The 20,730-nt window shown below is 53.3% G+C and overlaps 1 protein-coding gene and 1 long non-coding RNA gene across 2 annotated transcripts in view; one reads left to right on the forward strand and one right to left on the reverse strand.

Annotated features, from left to right (window-relative positions):
* LOC307094675 overlaps window positions 1-20,730 on the reverse strand; it is a 532,375-nt gene that overhangs the window by 134,540 nt on the left and 377,105 nt on the right. The window lies entirely within an intron of this gene.
* Window positions 1,084-18,393, forward strand: MTARC1 (mitochondrial amidoxime reducing component 1). The gene is made up of 7 exons (XM_079763723.1): window positions 1,084-1,482; window positions 4,164-4,337; window positions 7,228-7,390; window positions 9,275-9,415; window positions 13,192-13,253; window positions 13,342-13,413; window positions 17,259-18,393. The coding sequence occupies exons 1-7, from the start codon at window positions 1,172-1,174 to the stop codon at window positions 17,383-17,385; spliced, it is 1,050 nt and encodes a 349-aa protein (XP_079619849.1). The 5' UTR covers window positions 1,084-1,171; the 3' UTR covers window positions 17,386-18,393.

A 20,730-nucleotide genomic window follows, 5' to 3' on the forward strand; every position in this document is an offset into this window, starting at 1 on the left:
GTGGCAGGGAGGAGACTCTCCAGTGGCCAGTAGGAGCAGCTGTTTCTGCCCTCATTTCCCTGTGTCAGGTTCTGGGACTGAAATTAACCCCCTTCCCCTGTGAGGGCAAGGTGGTCACTTCGCTATACCCCTGAGTAAATTGTGGAAATGATGAAAAATCACGCTACCTTTAAAGTCCACCATTAGCATAGAGAAGCGAAATCTTCCCTTTAAATTTCTGAACAGAGCCCGGCCTGTGTGGCTCAGTGGTTGAGTGTCGACCTATGAACCAGGAGGTCACGGTTAGATTCCCTGTCAGGGCACATGCCCAGGCTGTGGACTCGATCCCCAGTGTGGGGCGTGCAGGAGGCAGCCAGTCAATGATTCTTATCATTGATATTTCTCTCTCTCCCTATCTGAAATCAATAAAAAAATATTTAAAAAATTTTTCTGAAGAGAAATTAGGAAGAGAGAGAAATAGAAATCACAACATTTAAGGTCTCGGAGCTGTTTTTCTATAGAGAATATGGGGTCCAAAGTCCTGCGTTGTTCTGGGATGTGTTGTTATTCTATCATCCCAGGCCGCCCACCAGTTAACATTTGGGGGAAAGAAGAAGAGAGCTCATGGATGTACCCCAATAGCTGAAGCCACGCTGATCTGTGTGCCCTGAACACACTTCCTGGATTTGGGGAGAGGGAGAGGGTGGCCTGAGGTTGGAGAATGAATAGGACAGGTTTATCTGTTCCCAGACTCCCGCCCCTGGGAGGGTGGCGAGGACACCTGGGCGCACCCCACTCTCCCCAAGCCCGGGAGCTGCCCGCCGCCTGGTTTCTAACTCGAACTCAGGCTTTGCCTTGCACATTGTCTCTTTGGGCCCGTTTTAGGTTGGATCAACAGGCCACAAGCATGCCGATCAATCAATGGGCAGCTGGTAGCCTTAGTCACGCGCCCGGCCGCCGCGGGCACGGAAGGCTGAGCCACGCCCCCACCGCGCGCCCTGGCCCCACCCCCTCGGGAGGACGCGGCCCTCTGATAGGCCGGAGGGCGGGGCTTCCGGAGCTGCCCTCCAGGGCTCCGTCCCAGGGTCACCACCCCAGCAGCTCCCCCCACCCCCGAGCTGGGGCTGGCGCGCACGTGACCGCGGTGACCCGGCGCGCTCCCCGCACGCCCGCCGCCTGCAGCCGCTGGGCCATGGGCTCCTCGGCGGGGAACCACCTCTACGTGCGGGTGCTGCGCCTCCCCGAGCCGCCCAGGCCCTCCTGGCTCGGGACGGCCGCGCTGGGCCTGGGCCTGGGCGCCGTGGCGCTGGGCCTGGGTCTGGGCGCCGTGGCGCTGGGGAAGGTCCTCTGGCGCCGGGTGCGGCGCAGGGGGCGCCGGCGGCTGCAGCAGGTGGGCACCGTGGCGCAGCTGTGGATCTACCCGGTCAAGTCCTGCAAGGGGGTGGCGGTGAGCGAGGCCGAGTGCACCGCCCTGGGGCTGCGCTGCGGCCACCTGCGGGACAGGTACCGGCTGGCTCCGCGAGGCGGGGATGGGGGTGGGCAGCGGGGACCTGCTGGGGATGGGGTGGACGCGGGAGGCTGCAGGGGCGCTCACGGGTCCTTCCAGTAACCCAGAGCGGGTGGAACATGGAAAAGAGAAAGGGTTGCATCACCTGGAGCTGCGCGCACAGGGCTGCCACCTGCTGTCCCGGGTTGGATGGCTTTCCACCTCCCCAAGGGCTCCTGCGCATCTTGCGCTCCTGCTGAGCTGTGGCATGGGTCCCCGGGCATGTCCAGCAGAAGCCCTGAGCCAGGATTGCCCCCACCCCCACCCCGAGCCCCGCCTGGTTATTTTTTCTCACCGTCTCTTGAGAACTTGGGGGCAACTTGGAGCCATCTCCCAGCCCCATTCAAAGAGCGCTCCCAGGCCGGCCACGGGATGGGATGGAAACTTGACGCTCAGGTTTCTTGCAGCTTAAAAAGCGCCATTGCAATGTCATTGTACTGTATCAGTTAAAAAAAACAACAACAATACATGTGCTGAGCTAATGTTCTCCCTAATTCTCTCAAGCTGGTTTTTATGGGTTAAGAACCCGGTTCTGAGCCACGTGCCGTGGAGGCAGGACGCTGGTTCCTTGCGCCCTGGTGCGCGTAGAAGAGCGGTTCTATCCATGCCCTGTTGGGTAGGCACAATCCCTGGGAATTCCTGGGGTTCAGTGACGTGAACTCCTGGGGTTCGGGGAAGGCTGCAAAGTCCCCAGAGCAAGCGGCTTTGTCCTCCTCGGGGTCTGGCTCCAGGCCATCCCCGGCCTCATTGTAAGTCTGCACCTCAAACTCCTTCCTTCCTGAGCAGCCCTCCCAGCTTCTGTGGGTAACACAGGGCTGAGGGCTGTCACTTCCTTCCTGCTCCCCGATAGAGGGCATCGTGACACCTGGGGAAGGTGAGCCATGCCTCTTGGCTTCAGGGAGGAAGCCAGCAGCCCCAGCTCTGCCACGGTTTGCACGGAGGACTCCGGAGGATGGCGGCATTGACTTTGTGGGCCCAGAGGCCAAGGGCATTGCCCTTTCACTGAATCAGTTGGAAATAGATGTACTGAGCTCACAGTACAAAGGGCGATAGTAAGAGCTGGCGTTTGTGCCAGACCCTGGGGTACATGCTTCACTGTCCTGCTGCCAGGCAGTGTGACCCGGAGATGCAGTCCTCTGTGGCCGCTGACTCTGCGTGACCAGTGCCAGGACGCACGGGAAGGGGCCCCAGGAACGGTTTGGGGAGGTCAGGAACGGCATCATCGCTTGAGCTGGAAATGTAAAAATGATGATGAAAGGGTAGTTCAGGGAAGAGCTTACATTGACTTCCTTCTAATGTAGCTGCACACCTCAACCCCGACAACCGGCTGGGGTGATGACCCAAAGTACCTGCCATATTTTCTTACACACACACACACACACACACACACACACACATACTAGAGGCCCAGTGCACAAATATCGTGCACAGGTAGGGTCCCTAGGCCTGGCTGTTGATCAGGGCCGATCAGGGCCTTCCAGCTGCCAGCAGGGGCCTTCCTTCATTCCATGCCGCCCCCTGGTGGACAGCGCTCATCATAGCAAGCAATCGAACTCCTGCAGGGACAATTTGCATATTAGGCTTTTATATATATAGATTGATTTTACAGAGAAGAAGGGAGAGGGATAGTGAGTTAGAAACATCGATGAGAGAGAGACATCAATCAGCTGCCTCCTAGCACACTCCCTACTGGGGGATTGAGCCTCCAGCCAAGGTACATGCCCTTGACTGGAATCGAACCCGGGACCCTTCAGTCCACAGGCCAACATTCTATCCACTGAGCCAGACTGGTTAGGGCCATATTTTCTTCTTATGTCCACAGATCCCCATAGCACAAGCTCACCTCTGCAATGGTAATCATCCGATCCAGTGTGAACCGAAATCGCCCAAACATCCTTATGTGTAGCTCCCTTGGGAGCTGCGAGGCAACTTATACAATTGCATGGTTTTTCTTGTGGAAACGATTCTTTCTGTTGCTCTTATTTCTCCCCTTTTTTTTTCCCCCCTCTCTTTCTGGGAAGTACCTCTAGACCAGGAGTCCTGGCCAGAAATGCCATTGTCCGTATTAACAACAGACCTTTCGGTAAATTGCAGAATTCACAGTTCTGAATACAGAAACATTATCTTTTTTTAAAAAAAGGGGAGGGTGGCTTTGGCAAGGCGTGCATGGCATTGAATGTGGTCAGCTGAACTCCAAGCTCTGTGAACAATATAGCAAGAGCCTTGGTACCTCAGCGGGCGGGAGCCCTACTGTGGGTCAGGCTTGGCGGGCCTGGAGGTCTTCCTGGGAAATATATTATTGTCCTTTCCTTGGGGCAGGTTGAATGAAAGTGGTCAGACTTTCATTTGAGATGAAAATATAGTTCACATCTCTGATTTCTGTGCCACCCATCAAGGAGCTCAGCAATGTCCTGTAGAAATTATGTCAGGTGCTTGAGTGGCTATGAGACCCTTTGAAATGAACGGAAAGACTCAGTCTTGCTGGGCTGCTGAGCTGATGTTTCGGACAGACAGACAGACACACACACACAGTCACTCACACAGCAGGCCAACGAGGTGACCGTGCGTGACTGGAGGCCCTCCAGACGGGCAGCCTGTCGGGGCGGTCCGTGCACATCTTGTCTTTCGCAAATGGCAGGTTTTGGCTGGTGATCAATGAGGCGGGGAACATGGTGACTGCCCGCCAGGAGCCACGCCTGGTCCTGGTGTCCCTGACCTGCGAGGGGGACACCCTGACCCTCAGCGCAGCCTACATGCAGGACCTGCTGCTGCCCATCGAGACGCCCGCCACCAACCCCGTGCTCAAGTGCAGGTACGTTGATGGCCGTTCTTAAAGCCCTGGCGTGCGTGTTTCGAGAAAGTTCGAACTTCGGAGAGAATCCTGAGAAAGGTGGTCAGCAATTAGCTATGGGTTCCAAGTCCTCGGGATCATGAAGTTTTCAGAAACGTGGGTTCCCGTGGGGTTGACGGCCATAGACGTCCCATGTTGGAACACCCCGGGGACAAAGGCATGTTGACCTGTCAGCGAGGGACAGAGGACACCTCCAGAGGCTAAAGAACCAGCGTGGGGTGGGAGTGACTGGGGTGAGGGGCCTGGAAGAGGTGATAGTAGACCGATGGATGGCCTTGGACTGGCCCTACGCTGCCTGGAAAGATGACCCAGAGATGCAGTCCCAGTGTGAGATAGGGGAGACTCACAGATGGCTCTGTGACCCGTGATATTCAGGTCTAATAAAAGGAGGTTCCAGCCCTGACCGGTTTGGCCCAGTGGATAGAGCGTCGACTGCAGACTAAAGGGTCCCAGGTTCAATTCCGGTCAAGGGCATGTACCTTGGTTGCGGGCACATCCCCAGTGGGGAGTGTGCAGGAGGCAGCTGAATCGATGTTTCTCTCTCATCGATGTTTCTAACTCTCTATTCCTCTCCCTCTCCCTTCCTCTCTGTAAAAAATCAATAAAATATATTTAAAAAAAAATAAAATAAAAGGAGGTTCCAGAATAGAAACAGGCAGCTGGGACCTGCAGTCACCGGGGGTCGGAGTCCCAGTGAGCAGGAGAGTCAGCCAGGAAGCCCTCGTCCCCCCGACATCAGAGGGGCGACAGGAAGCAGTGATTCCGGGGAAACTAGCATTGCTTCTAAGAAATCAGGCGTAGAGTTGATTTTTTTATCCTCTTGTGGGGAGAATTAAAATGTGGTCTAATTACACTTTTGTTCCAGTTGCTGCATTTTGAATTAGAAATGCTAAAGGTAATCCATATTGTAGAGCGTGTCACATCAAAAAATGTAGTTAGCTGCAAAAGGTCCCAAGACCCCCGAAAGTTCATAGAATGCAACCAGTTATATAACCAATGTAATTTTTAGAATATCCTGGAGTTTTAAGCATAATAACATGCTTCTATTATAATTGGTGTTTTATTCTGATTGTAAAACAAATATATACTCATAGTTGAAAAACTGGAAAATACCAAAAAGAAAAAAGAAAAACAAAACCCATCTGAAATAACTATAGTTAGTATTTTGCCATATTTCCTTTCTGTTTCTATGGCTAATATTTTTAAAACCAAATTGAAATGATTCAAAAAAAAATTAGAGTCTTGAATGCTGTTATATACGTAAGTTGATAAATATTTTCTTATATCGTTAAAAAAATCTTCTAAAATACAATTTTTTATGTTGGTAAAATGTTTCCTTCTGTGGGTGTCATCTCTGCATTTTAACACGTCCCTACTTTTAGATATTTGAAGTGTTTTTAATTTTTTTCCAGGTGTGAGGAAGAATGTGATAAATATCTTTTCACTAGAGCAGTGGTGGGCAAACTGCGGCTCGCGAGCCACATGCGGCTCTTTGGCCCCTTGAGTGTGGCTCTTCCACAAAATACCACGTGCGGGCGCGCACGGACATTGCGATTGAAACTTCGTGGCCCACGCGCAGAAGTCGGTTTTCGGCTCTCAAAAGAAATGTCAATCGTTGTACTGTTGATATTTGGCTCTGTTGACTAATGAGTTTGCCGACCACTGCACTAGAGGTCCGATGCTCAAAATTCGCGTAAGGGGCTCGGCTCTCGCAGCCGCGATGGCTTGCTTTGGCCTTCTCAGCCCTGGCTTTGTCTGGAAGATCGTCCAGAAGGACATCTGGAAGGATGTCCGGAAGGTGGTTTGGCTGTCCGGTCTCATTAGCATATTATGCTTTTATTATTATAGATTATTATAGATAAGTCTTTGTTAATATCTCCTATTATTTCCTCGGGGGGGGGGGGAATTTAGCAGTGGTTTTGTTAGAATCAAAAGCTATTGAGCTTTTGATATATTCCTTTGCAGAATGGTTATACCAGCTATATAGCCACGAGCAATGTATTGGGCATATCTCTCTAATTACATTCTGACCTTTATGGCCAAAGATATTTTGCCATTTGTGTGGGGGAAATGGGGATTTCATGTTGATTTAATGTGCATTTTTAATATGCCTGCTGCAATTTGTATTTCACGTCTGTCTATCTCCTGGCTCCTGTTTGTCTGCCACAGTTAGACCGTTACCCATACTTCTTCGTGGTGAAAATTTTCATCCCTTGATTTTTAACCCATTTGCAATGGCGTGAAAACGTGCTGCATGATCCCGTATAGGCTTTGGCCCCTGCCCCAAAGACTAAACAAGAACCTGTTTGGAAATTGCAAATGAGCAATGCTCAGACTCTCAGGGCAAAGATGTCCAGAATCCGCTGGTCCATACGACCCAGAGTCCTCTACAAATTCAGTGCAATCCCTACCCAAATTCCAATGGCATTTGCCACAGAAATAGAAGACTACAATCCTAAAATGTGCATAGAACCACGAAATACCAGCTATATAGCAATCTTGAGGGGGAAAAAAAAAAAAGAACAAAGCTGGAGGATTTCAAACCATACTACAAAGCTACAATAATCAAAACATTACCGGCATAAAAACACTAGACAACAGATCAACGGAACAGAATCGAGAGCCCAGAAATAAACCCACGCCTACAGAGTCGATCAATATTTGACAAAAGAGCCAAGAATCATCACTGGGGAAAGGACAGTCAGTCTCTTAGAGAAGTGGTTTTGGGAAAACCGGGTATTCACAGAAGCAGGGACAGGCTAACATCATGTCTCCTGATGTGGGTGGGGCATGGTAAGGTCCCCAGATCTGCAAAGCCAGACCCACTCTTTGCTTCTGCCCCCCGCTGCAGGGTGCATGACCTGGAGATCCAGGGCCGGGACTGCGGCGAGGCAGCGGCCCAGTGGATCACCAGCTTCCTCAAGACCCAGCCCTACCGCCTGGTGCACTTTGAGCCTCACATGCCACCGAGAAAGCCCCACCAGATAAAGGATGTGTTCCGGCCCACAGACCAGGTGAGAGAGCGCCCTTGGCTTTGGCCCTCAGGTGACTGATGGAAGGCAGGCTTCCTGGGAGCTGAGAGCCCATGGGGCAGGGCGCATGTCTGCTGAGCTCAGCGCTGTGGTTTTGCCCCCAGGTGAGCGGCCACCCCCAGGTGGGTCCCCCCCCCGCCCCCGCCAGATGATTGCAAAAATGCAGCCGATCCCTTGGGGACATCATCTGAGTTTGCTGATTTGGGGGAGACGCTTGCATTTTTGGCCAGGAATATCACCTTGCTGTTTACATAAGCCTGCTGGTGCTCCTAGGTTCCAGAGCTGGTCTGCGGCAGTAACTTCTGCTCCATTCTGTGGCTGCATCCGTCTGGCCTTTCATTATCAGTTTTATTTTTTGTTTTATTTTATTTTTTAAACATATTTTATTGACTTTTTACAGAGAGGAAAGGGAGAGGGATAGAGAGTTAGAAACATCGATGAGGGAGAAACATCAATCAGCTGCCTCCTGCACACTCCCCACTAGGGATGTGCCTGCAACCAAGGTACATGCCCTTGACCGGAATCAAACCCAGAACCCTTCAGTCCGCAGCCTGACGCTCTATCCACTGAGCCAAACCAGCCAGGGCTTATTATTTTTTTAAATCCTCACCCGAGGATGTTTTTCCATTGATTTTTTAGAGAGAGTGGAAGAGAGAAGGGAAGACAGAGAGAAACATCGATGTGAGAGAAACACATCGATTGATTGCCTCCTACATGCACCCCAACCAGGGCCCGGGCCAGGGAGGAGCCTACAACCACGGTACATACCCTTGACTGGAATTGAACCCGGGGCCCTTCAGTCCGCAGGCTAATGCTCTGAGTCCGGCCTTTGTACAGTTTGCAGTTGGGGTCAGATCACCGTGGGGCACATAGGTGTGTGCCTGGCAATCCACAGACTTAAATGACGACACCGGCTCTTCCAGGAACAAGGCTGCACGGAGTCATTGTAACAGTGGGGTTGGGAGCACACTGTTGGGTAGTTCAGTTACTAGGGTCATTCAACAAGTCACCGTCAGCAAGAGTCTTTTTTTTTTTTTTTTAATTGATTTCAGAGAGGAAGGGAGATGAAGAGAGAGATAGAAACATCAGTGATGAGAGAGAATCAGTGATCGGCTGCCTCCTGCATGCCCCCTACTGGGGACTGAGCCCACAATCTGGGCATGTGCTCTTGACCAGAATCAAACCCAGGACTCTTCAGTCCAAAAGCTGATGCTCTGTCCGCTGAGCCAAACCGGCTAGGGCCAGCAAGAGTCTTTAACACTGATGTGCAGGTTGCATAAAAAATAAATATCCGTGGAATCAGTGAATGATTTTTTTATTCACACACAATGAGGTCATCGAGCCCACCCGCCTTAGTATCAGTTAAGATATTAACCGTGAGAAACTAGAGGCTTGAAAAGCTGGAGTGACTTCCCCAAGGGCACTAGCCCACGGACAGCTCCAAGATCCCAAGGTCATGTCCACTTCACTCCATCATGTAATTCCCATTATCTACAAGGCCTTCCGAATCACTGTGACTTTTCTATAAAAAGGCCCAGCCTGCGTGGCTCAATGGTTGAGCATCAACCTATGAGCCAGGAGGTCTCGGTTCGCTTCCCAGTCGGGGCACATGCCCGGGTCTAAGGCTCGATCCCCAGCCGGAGGTGTGCAGGAGACAGCCGATCAATGGCTCTCTCTCATCATTGATGCACTTGATGTTTCTCTCTCTCTCTCCCCCTTCTTCTCTGAGATCAATAAAAATACATTTAAAAAGAACTAGAGAAATATTTAAAGAGATTGTGGGAGGGAGAAGAGAGGGTTCCAAGGATTAGACCCGGCTGACCTCTGAGAAATCCTTTGTGTAATATCAGTTTGTCTCTTCTTCAGATCGCTTACTCTGATGCCAGCCCGCTCCTGATACTGTCTGAGGCTTCGCTGGCGGATCTCAACTCCAGGCTGGAGAAGAAAGTGAAGGCAATGAACTTCAGGCCCAATATCGTCATTTCGGGCTGTGGCGTCTATGCAGAGGTAACACGAGCCTTCCTTGCCTTTTTCCTTGGATTTAACTTTTTTTTAAAGGTCTGAGAGCCTTTGAAGTGACATTAGGTTATTTCTAAAGGTGCATTATTGATTGGCCCTGCACGACACAGCAGTTCATTTTTTTATTTCCCGTGTACCCCATCAGTGTTGGGGGGCGGGGGGTCACAGAGATAGACAAGGCAGAGATGTGCTTTGGGGAACAGTTCTGGGTCTGAGGTATCCTAGGAGAATTCCCAGGAAGCAGACGAGTTTCTGAGCCACGTTTCCTTAGCAGAGAGCCCGTGGGGCGTGGGGACCATGCGTCAGGGACGGGGTGTGCTCCCGTCTGGTTGAAGGTGCTTTGCTGGTTGGTCGGTGGCCTCTTGGGGAAGACTGGCCTCCCCCCATGGCTGCTGGAGGCTCAGTTTTTACATCAGAATTCTGGGAGGACACACACATGTGCTGCGTAGCAGCCTCTGCCTCTACTCATGCTTCTGGCCTGTTCTTCGAACCCTTCTCCACCCCGAGGACCCCTAACGAATATCCTTGCTGCCTTCTGCATAGTTCCACGTGGATGCTAATCTCAAGGTCAGGATGTCCGAGACCGAGGCTGAGTTTCCACCCAGCCTGGCCCGTCTCAGTGCCTGGCGGCTCTGACTCCCACATACCGACTCCCCTGTACTGGCTCAGGCCCCAAACTGGGACCCCCCCCCCCCCCCGCCTTTTTTCCCCTCTCTCTCCCTCTCTCTCACATGTCCCACATTCAAAAGGTGGACAGATCCTGGTGGCATTGTCCTCCTCCCGTCCTCCTCCTCTCCCTCCCCGGGCCATGTCGTCACCATCCTCTCTCATGCACTGGTCTCCCTGCTTCTACCCTGACCAACGCCACCATCGAACATGGTCAGAGGACGCCTGTAAGTCACATCCCTGTCACTCTCCTCCTCAGCCCTCTCCTGACTTCTCATCTCTCTTCAGGGAACACATGGGGTCTTTACGGCGCCGGTCAAGGCCCTGTGTGATCGATCCCGCACCCGGCCAGGTCCAGGGCTCCGTGTCCTCTCGCTCTCCTTTCCTCTCTCTGTCTCTGCTGCAGCCACACTGGCCTCCTTCCCACCCAGGACCTTTGCACTTGCGGGTGCTTCGGCCGGACATACCTGCCCTCACACATCTCTGTGGCTCCCTCCCTTAGCTCTTCCCTTCCCTGCTGGCCACCTCGAATCTTGCCCCTTGCCCCACTTAGAACCCCCTGACCTGACTTTTTTTTTTTTTTTTTAATGTTTTTATTGATTCACTAGAGGCCCAGTGCATGATTTAATCATGCACCTGGTGCACCAGCGGGCTGGCTGTCCGCGGGTGCCCCAGGCCTTCCGAAAGCCTCCGGCTGCTGCGGAGGCTTTCGAAAGGCCTTGCGCCGGAGCAGACAGCCGGCCAGGTCCCCCGCTTTGGCCTTTGATCGCGGGGGACCTGGCCGGCTGTCCGCCGGTGCCCCAGGCCTTCCGAAAGCCTCCGGGGCAGCCATGGCACAGACGCTGAGCTCGCGGCGCCACTGGCGCCGCGAGCTCAGCGTCCTGCTGGCCCAATCAGCTACCCCGGCCACCCTGAATCCCGCCCCCTGCGCCTCCTGCTGGCCCAATCGTGGGCGTAGCGGAGTGATGGTAATTTACATATTACCATTTTATTATGTAGGATTTTAGGAAAAAGGGAGAGAGAGAGAGAGATGTTGATTTGTGGATCTACTTAGTTATGCATTCATTGGTTGATCTTGTATGTGCCCTGACTGGGGATCGAACCTATAACCTTGGCACATTGGCACAGCGCTCTAACCAACTGCGCTACCTGGTCAGGGCACCCCTGGCCTTCTTTAAAAGCCCAGGTTACAAGCCCCCTCCTCTGAAACATCGTCTCTGATCACCTCCAGGCCCTGTGTCCGGGTAGGAGGGCTTTCATGAGCTCTTCACGTGTTTAACACGGCTCTGGGCCCGTAGCGTGCACTGAACGAACAGTAGTTTCTCCTTTTTGTTCCCTTTGCCAAATAGATTCCTTCTAGGGTACAATTTTTTACCTAATTTACCTGTGAATCAATTCCTAACAGTTTTTTAAAATGCATTTTTATTGATTTCAGAGAGGAAGGGAAAGGGAAAGAGAGACAGAAACATCAATGATGAGAGAGCATCACTGATCGGCTGCCTCCTGCACGCCCCCCACTGGGGATGGAGCCCACAACCCGAGCGTGTGCCCCTCACTGGGAATCGAACCCGGGACCTTCCAGTCCGCAGTCCAGTGCTCTATCCACTGAGCCACACCGGCTGGGGCCCTAACAGTTTTCACTGCACATAACAGGGTCTCTGGGAATATTGCTTAAATTAGGTTTCCTAACTGGAACTCCTTCCTCTCCTTTTGGATCTTTCATGTTTTCATGTGATGTCAGTGACCCCCGGTGGAGAAATGGACACAGTACAGGCTGGGGCTGCCCTGCACCGAGGTGTCCCGCTTTCTGGACTGTTGCAAAATAGGCAGTTACGAGGCCCATTTCATGGTTTAAAAGAAAAGCCTGCAATACACATACCAAGAATAATACACACTGCCCAGCCGGTGTGGCTCAGTGGTTGAGCATCGACCTATGAACTGGGAGGTCACGGTTCAATTCCCTGTCGGGGTACATGCCTGGGTTATGGGCTCGATCCCCAGTGTGGGTCGTGCAGGAGGCAGCAAACCAATGATTCTCTCTCATCATTGATGTTTCTGTCTCTCTCTCTCTCTCTCTCCGTCTCCCTTCCTCTCTGAAATCAATAAAAAATATATTTTAAAAAAAGAGTAATGTAGACTCTTAGAGGTGAAGTTCTGAGCATGGAGCTCTGTCTGGGCGTTATGATGCACAAAGGACTGGGCAGGTGCCTTGGAACTCCGGGTTTTTATCTTCAGCCCTCAGGCCGAGGGCCTGCCTCTGAGGGTAGGACGGCCAGGCTGCAATCAGACCTTCCTGTCTCCCCACGTCCTTCCTTCTAATGCCGCCTGGAGTCCCCCGCTCGCTTCCTTGTGCCTCTCAGAACCTCCGCCCGGAAGACTCGGTTCAGATCCCACCTTCCCCCAGCAGCCTGAAGATCTGCTCTCTCGACCCCCAGAAGACTGTCTCCTACTGTTACACCAGCACATGCCCTGAGATCTTCACGGCCTTTTCCCCGTGTCTCTGGGACTTTTAAAAAGAACGCTGGCTCTTCAGTGCTTCATGTTTGCATGTCGTATCTCCCCTGCTCGGTCGGAGGGCGCGCAGTCCATTGATTTGATTTGTCCTCAAAAGTAGACACCAGCGACCCCGGCCAGCCATAGGGAGCTTCCAGTGCAGATGCAAAGGGAACAAGGTTATCGGGCCTGCTGCTGATTTCTTCCTATCCGGCCGGAAGAGATCCAGACTCACATGTGCAGTGACCTAAGGGTCTCAATCCACCTCAATCGCACACAAAGCGATCTAACACAGCCTCTCCAGACCCCCTCCTCGCTTTCCCCCCCACTCCTTCTGCCCCCTTCTTTCCCCGCCCCTTGGAGTCCAGCAGCATCAATCAGGGTGGCTTCCTGTAGGAGGCGGGCTTCAATCCCAGTTGGACAAGTGAGAGGAAAGGGAGCATTTCATTCCAGGTGAATGAACTGACACATGGAAGGCAGAGAGAGGGGCAGGAAGGTGTGTGTCTTCACGGGACTGATGTAAACTCTGCCATCTCAGATGCAGGGGACACGTCGGGCCGAGGGCTCCCGAGTGCTCACGTGACCTTTGCGTCCTGTCCCCCTAGGATACGTGGCACAAGCTTCTCATTGGGGACGTGGAACTGAAGAGGGTGATGGCTTGTTCCAGGTAAGACCCTCCCGCCGCTGCCCGGGACAGGGAGGGGCGGGACCAGGCCACTGTGTCCCCGTGCGATGCTGTGGGTCTGTGTGTGCAGGTGCCTTTTGACCACCGTGGACCCGGACACGGGCGTCATGAGCAGGAAGGAGCCACTGGAGACCCTGAAGAGGTAGGAACGGGCTGTAATTTCTCTATGAAGGAGCAGTGAAACGCCACCACACACACATACAGCCTTGGAGCTGACGGGACCTAGGGACTCAGATCTGGGAAATACTCTGGGGAGGTGAGGGTGGGGCTGGACCCCATGTGTTCCCTGAAGAGAGATGAGAAGTCAGGAGAGGGCTGAGGAGGAGAGTGACAGGGATGTGACTTACAGGCGTCCTCTGACCATGTTCGATGGTGGCGTTGGTCAGGGTAGAAGCAGGGAGACCAGTGCATGAGAGAGGATGGTGACGACATGGCCCGGGGAGGGAGAGGAGGAGGACGGGAGGAGGACAATGCCACCAGGATCTGTCCACCATTTGAATGTGGGACATGAGAGAGAGAGAGAGAGAGAGAGAGAGAGAGAGAGAGGGAGAAGAAAAAAATTGTTGTTTTTTTTTTTCATTGAGAATTCATGATGCAGACAAACCAATTAAAAAAACAGACTCACATTGTTTAGCCATTTTGGCAAATTTTATCGCGGACCGAGTATTGGATGATACCGGAATGTATTAGGTGTGATAATGGCATTGCGGGGATGCAAGACGCGTCCGTGTGTTTGGACGAAGATGTTAACGGAGGTGGGGAAGTGACATGATGTCTGGGATGTGCTGCAGGTTATTTTAGGGGAAAAAATAATGACATGGCAGCCCTGGCTGGGTTGCTCAGTGGTTAGAGCGTCAGCCCAGGGACTGAAGGGTCTCAGGTTTGATTCTCGGTCAAGGGCACGTACAATCCTCAGCCCCAGTCAGGCTGAGGTGTGCAGGAGACAACGAATCGATGTGTCTACATTGATGTTTCTCTTTCTCCCTCTCCCTCCCTCTCTCTCTCCCCTACTCTCTCTAAAATAAAAAAATAAAATAAAAATAAATGGAAAAAATATCCTCGGGTGAGGATTAACAACAACAAAAAATAACATGGGGAAAAACGTGTCAAAATCTTGATTAATAGAATCTGGGTGATAACTGTGGATTCATTGCACTATTCTTTTTTTAATATATATATCCGAAACCGGTTTGGCTCTGTGGATAGAGCGTCGGTCTGCGGACTGAAAGGTCCCAGGTTCGATTCCGGTCAAGGGCATGTACCTTGGTTGCAGGCACATCCCTGGTAGGGGGTGTGCAGGAGGCAGCTGGTCGATGTTTCTCTCTCATCGATGTTTCTAACTCTCTATCCCTCTCCCTTCCTCTCTGTAAAAAATCAATAAAAAATATATATATATTTTTAAATATTATATATATTTATTATTGATTTCAGAGAGGAAGGGAGAGGGAGAGAGAGACAGAAGCATCTATGATGAGAGAGAATCAGTGATCGGCTGCCTCCTGCACGCCCCACACTGGGGATTGAGCTCGCAACCCGGGCATGTGCTCTGACGAGGAATCGAACCGTGACCTCCTGGTTCATAGGTCGACGCTCAACCGCGGAACCACGCCAGCCGGGCCCTGGGTGTTCTTCTCCGTGAAGCAGCAGGCAGGGTAGAACTGGGAGGTTCTGTGTCCCACCAGCCAAGCCACGGGGGAACTGACCCTCATCCTCTCCTGCACGTCTGGTTCTCTCTGCCACCAGCATGTCCCTTGGCGTCCGGCACCCTCCCCTGCGGATGCCAAAGGTGCCTGCCGTGGCGGGCACAGCCTCCCCAGAGCCCCCCGTGGGCTGGGCCGCGCCTCTGACTCTTGAGCGCCCCCCACCCCCTCCACGGGAGCCTGTGTTTACAGAGGATCATGGATCCAAACACAGAGCGAGGGTGGGCTCACGGGGTCACGGGGACCAGCTCGCTCTCCTGAAATTCCGCAGGCTCCCCGCAGCCCCCTGGGCCCCCCTCATTGCTCCTAAGCCCCCAGGAGACAGAGCAGCCAGCCTAGGTGTCTTCTCCTCTCGCCCAGGAGATTTAAATTGCCACGGAGGTAGTAATTTATGTTCCCCGGGGCAGGTGGTCATAAATCGGGCCGAGAAGGGCCCGGCCGCATGACATAAATCATGGGAAGTGAAGCAAACAGTGGTGTCCAGACGCCTCCTGGCTCAGGGGTGGGGTGCTCGGAGCCACACTGCTCCCCCCCACCCCACCCCCGTGTCCTCGTGGTACCCGAGGGCTGCGTCACCCCCCAGGCAGGTTCTCAGCCTGGAGGCCTCTCCGCTGGCCTTGCCTCCTGCTGCTGCCACCCACGGCGGGGCCCGGCGCCCGGCGCCTGGGGCCCGGGGCCCGGGGCCCGGGGCCCGGGGCCCGGGGCCCGTGTGTTCAAAACATCAGCCGGAGTCCCAGGGAGCCGTCCACTGGCAGGAACAGATGAGGAAGGAATTAGTCTTTCCTTTTGTTTTTTATTTTTATTGATTTCAGAGAGGAAGAGAGATGGAAACATCCATGATGGGAGAGAACCATTGACTGGCGGCCTCCTGCACGCCCCCTACTGGGGATCGAGCCTGCAACCCAGGCATGTGCCCTGACCGGAATCGAACCTGGGACCCTTCGGTCCACAAGCCTACACTCTGTCCACTGAGCCAAACCAGCTAGGGCCCTTTTATTTAAAAAAAAAAAAAAAATTTTTTTTAAATTTATTTCAGAGAGGAAGGGAGAGGGAGAGAGAGATAGAAACATTCATGATGAGAGAGAATCACTGATCGGCTGCCTCCTGCACGCCCCACACTGGGGATCAAGCCCACAACCCGGGCATGTGCCCTGACCGGGAATCTGAACCGTGACCTCCTGGTTCCTAGGTCAGTGCTGACCCACTGAGCCACGGGGGCCGGGCAGCCTTTTCTTTCTTATGTGATACTGAAAGGAAACGTTCTCCGGGTGGAGGGGCAGGAGGAGACTCTTGCCATGTTATTCCCACGCATCTGCTCACTCTTCCTGGGGCCTCTTGCGTCTGCTGCCAACAGAGGTTTTACTCATCAGCACATTCATTGGTCCTGCAAACGATTATGGGACGCCCGTGACATTGGGCCCACGCTGGGTGGGAGTAGCTGAAAGGACTCGGACACAGTTCCTTGCCTCCAGGGACTCCCCATCTTGTAGAACAGAGACAGGTGCCCCAAACTACCCGATCAGGCATGTGAGTGCGGGAGGGGCCGGTGGAGAACGCTGCGGAGGGGGGGCAGTTACTCTCGGTGGGGGATCCTGCGCTTCCTCCCTGGGTGGGGGACGGGGGGGTGGGCGCCATGGAGCTGGGCAGGTAGAGGCTGTGGCACACTAGACTGAAGAGTGGGAATGTTCTTCAGGCCCTGGCGAGCCATTGAACGCGTCCCGGCCCCGCAGTGATCAGACCAGAGCACACTTACAAAAGGAATACAGTCTAGCCCAGTGGTCGGCAAACTCATGAGTCCACAGAGCCAGCTATCAACAGCACAACGACTGAAATTTCTTTGGAGAGCCACATTGTTTAAACTTAAACTTCTAACGCCACTTCTTCAAAATAGACTCGCCCAGGCCGTGGTATTCTGTGGAAGAGCCACACTCAAGGGGCCAAAGAGCCGCATGTGGCTTGCGAGCCGCGGTTTGCCGGCCACTGGTCCGATGGTGGTTGTGCTGACAGACATGAGGAGTCAGGAGGAGGGGTGTCTGGGAGAAGGAAGGTGAAGACGGATGTCTAAGCTTATCAAGTACAGGGACCGTTACCTGGAGAAAAGATGCGGCGATGTGGCCACTGCTTGCACTTCTGCGGTGTGGACACTGGGGGGCGCTGTTCTGTTCGATGGGGATGATGCTCTCTGTGGGGTTGATTCTCACTCACCTCAGCTGAGAGGAAACCAGGTGTGGCTTGCGCTCTCGCTTCTGTGTGGCTGTCACTCATCATGGTCTCTCTCCTGCTGTAGTTACCGCCTGTGTGACCCTTCTCAGCAAAAATTATACGGAAAATCGCCTCTCTTTGGACAGTACTTGGTTCCGGAAAACCCAGGGACCATCAGAGTGGGAGACGCCGTGTACCTGCTGGACCAGTAACGGGAACCCCAGGGCCCGGGAGAGCAGGTGCCTTGGAAAATGCCCTCGGAAATGCCACCCCTTGACATACCGTGTTTTGGAGCTGCCGCCTCCGCTGTTTTCTTGAGATCTCTGATTTCCGGGTCTTTGCTCTGTGGATTTCCTTGTGTCTCGATGCTTCCAGTGTCCTGAGGCTCAAGGCAAAAAAAAAAAAAAAAAAAATACAGTCTCCATGACTGAGTCGGACTTCCGGAAGTCACCTGACTGACAGGCGTCTGAGAATTCCGTGTTTAACTATGATTGTGGAATAATTCTTTCTCCTTCCTCTTTATTCACCTCCCTGGAGCGCTCACCTCCGTCATGTCATTGCCACCCCTTAGGGAAAGAGAAAAGAAGAGAAGGAGGAAGAGTGGGCGAGTGAGATGAATGTTCTAGAAGGTTTTGTGGACCGCAGGTGTGGGGCACACAATGGGAATTAAATAGCTCCCCAAACAAGGCTGGAATGTCACGTGGCTTTTCTCCTCGAGCCCCAGCTGAGCTCCCGAAAGGGCAGGGAGAGGATGACCTGGGGGCGGGGGGAAGGGGTTGTGCCTGGGGGAGGGGTGCCAGGTCGGTAGAACTGTGGCTGGAGGCTGGGTGAGCTTGACCAGCCAGGTGTGACTTTGGGACATGGTCCATGGGGCTGTCGCCAACCGTGCCGGGAGTCCAGGCAGGTGCCCCGGAACTCTTGAGAGTGGGACCCATTCCAGCAGTGCCTGATGGTGGGCAGAGTGGCCCCCGTCATAGGTGTGACCAGGGTGTTGGTGCCACAGCCAACAGGGCACCTCCCTGAGTCTAATTGGTCCGTGCAATTCTGGAGGCGGGCCTGGGGGGATGCCCCTCAGAGAATTCCGGGACCAGGAGCTTTGGGAAGTCCTGCGCGCCTCACGGCCCTCCCAAGGCCAGCAGCCCGCCGAAGGCCCTGGAGACCTGCAGTTGGCGTTGAACACCACCCTCCCCCAGGCTGATCCCCTTGGAGACGCTGCTCTGACCTCCGGGAAGGGCCCGCCGGGGGCAGGGAGTCGGGTCGGCAGGAGAGACGCGTTCGTGGGAAGGCTGGGAAGTGAGTTCCTGGTCACGTGGAGGAGGCCTCTTGTGGGATGTGTCCTCCTGTCTTCTCTCGCGTGGAAGGATGGGACTAGGGCTTGGAAGGTCAAAGGGGAGGAGGAAAGGGTATCCTGGACCAGCTCTCCGTTCATGGGTCTTAGGTGGAAGCATTCTCTCTCTTTGGACTCGTTTTCCAAACCTGCATTCCCTGATGGATGGATGGATGGATGGATGGATGGATGGATGGATGGATGGATGAGAGGCACCATCCTTCTGTCTGCTAGCCTGACTTCCATGGCAACACCTCCCAGGTAGTGCTGCCTCCCACCACAACGAGCAGAATTACCCCAGGCCCCTATTGCCCCCGCCCTGTGTAAACTTGCGCCCTGTGCTAGGATCTCTCATCAGCAAGAACAGACACTATGTGCTTCCACCACGTTCTTAGAAATGAACTAGTGGGTTATGATAGCATCTCAAGTTACTCCATTCCAAGCAAGGGGAAGACTCTGGCTCCGCACCACCAATGTTTGGGGATAATAAAAATGCGTTTTTAAATATATTCTTAACTATTTCAGAGAGGAAGGGAGAGGAAGAGAGAGAAACATCGATGCTGAGCGATCGTGGTCATTGATTGGCTGCCTCCCGTACGCCCTACACTGGGGATCAAGCCCGCAACCCGGGCATGTGCTCTGATGGGGAATCGAACTGTGACCTCCTGGTTCATAGGTTGATGCTCAAGCACTGAGCCACGCTGGCTGGGCTAAAAATGCATAAAAAAAACCAATAATAATCGGAGGGATCTCGGTGTCAGCTCTGACTGCGCTGTCCTCGGGAGGAGGCCCAGGCCACAGCCTTGACTGCGATCCTGCTCTCCCTCGATCGCAGCTGTGAGGGGCCTGGGCGGGGGAGCCACAGGTTCCATGCTCCCTCCACTCGCCCACCCCGCCCCAGCTCAGGAGGAGGAGTTGCCTCCATCACACTATTACTCTTCCCGGACAGGCTGTGGGTTGTATTAAGCAACAGAAGGGGCTGAGAAACGACTTCCCATCCAGCTCCTTCCAAGGCTGATGGGCGGGTCAAGTTCACTCGCCTTTGGCTAGTGACCAACCTAATCGGCTCACCCTTGGTGGTCCTCGGGCCTGCTCCCTTCCCTTCCCAGAACATTCTAGACGGCTCTTGCTCCTCCTCCCTCCCTCCTAGGCCCACAGCCCCCCGATTCCCCCATTTCGTTCCCTGCTCTCTCCCCTCCACCAATCCCTGACCTGTGTCTCCCAGTCCAGACTGCGGTCCTGGTGGAGCCATGTGGGTTCTCAGTCAAGTCTAACTGGTGTCTCTCTCTCTGTGGGACTTGCTGGGAGCACTGTCCACGAAGTCTCGTTGTCATCGTTATTTCTGACGAATATTTTTACACCTAATAGAGTCTCAGAGCGATCGTCTTTGCTCGGCCTGGCGGGAGAGGGGGAGATCACCTCCCCCATGACCGGCCGAGCAATTAGAACGGCTTGTTAGTCGGAGACCCAGGACAGCGAGGACAGCTGGAGAGCTCGTCTCTGCAAAGCGGCTCTGGTTAACATCAACCCCGAAAGCTCTTTGTAAACACGTGAATAATTGATCGTCCGGCGCTCACATAGCTACCGCGGATCTGAGCCCGTATGACTCATTTGCGAGCCATTCCTGTCGTCTGGCTGCCATAACATTGGAGGAATGATGATGGTTTCTTGGAGATTCTTCTGTGGCTAGAGTTGCCAAGACCGAGGCTGTAATGGTTTGTTATGATGACCTTTGTCATTCCATTAGGGCTCAATTGCTTTAAAAAATGATGTGCGCGCACTTTCGGAACGTTTTTACCCTCTACGCTGACCTGACATCATAGTTTACATTACAGAATGTATTAATGACAGAGGAGTGTTTTCATGTCCCTGGGACAAGTTTTTAACAACCATAATCTGCCCTCAGTCATCATAAATACAAACGTATTGGTCAAACAGATCTCGTTAATGTGGCCAAGATAAATGCAAGCCTATATTTTAAGGCAGCTGAAGTCCTAGAGGATATATGGGGAGCTTTTTTGTGGGGCGAAGGGATCCCGTAGACCCGCTATCAGAAGGCTGAGAGAATGAGCGTTTCCCCCCTCTGGCTTTCCTTTGGACAGATATAAACGTCACGGGGCTGTCGAGCAAGATTGTTCTCCTAGTTTCTGGACCCCATTAATGCCCGGTGGGGTGAATCTCAGTTCTTAAAGCCGTATTCTTCTCATGACGCTCACAGGGCTTTCGAAAA

Source organism: Cnephaeus nilssonii (genome assembly GCF_951640355.1).
Source record: "Cnephaeus nilssonii genome assembly, chromosome: 23".
Taxonomy (NCBI): Eukaryota; Metazoa; Chordata; class Mammalia; order Chiroptera; family Vespertilionidae; genus Cnephaeus; species Cnephaeus nilssonii.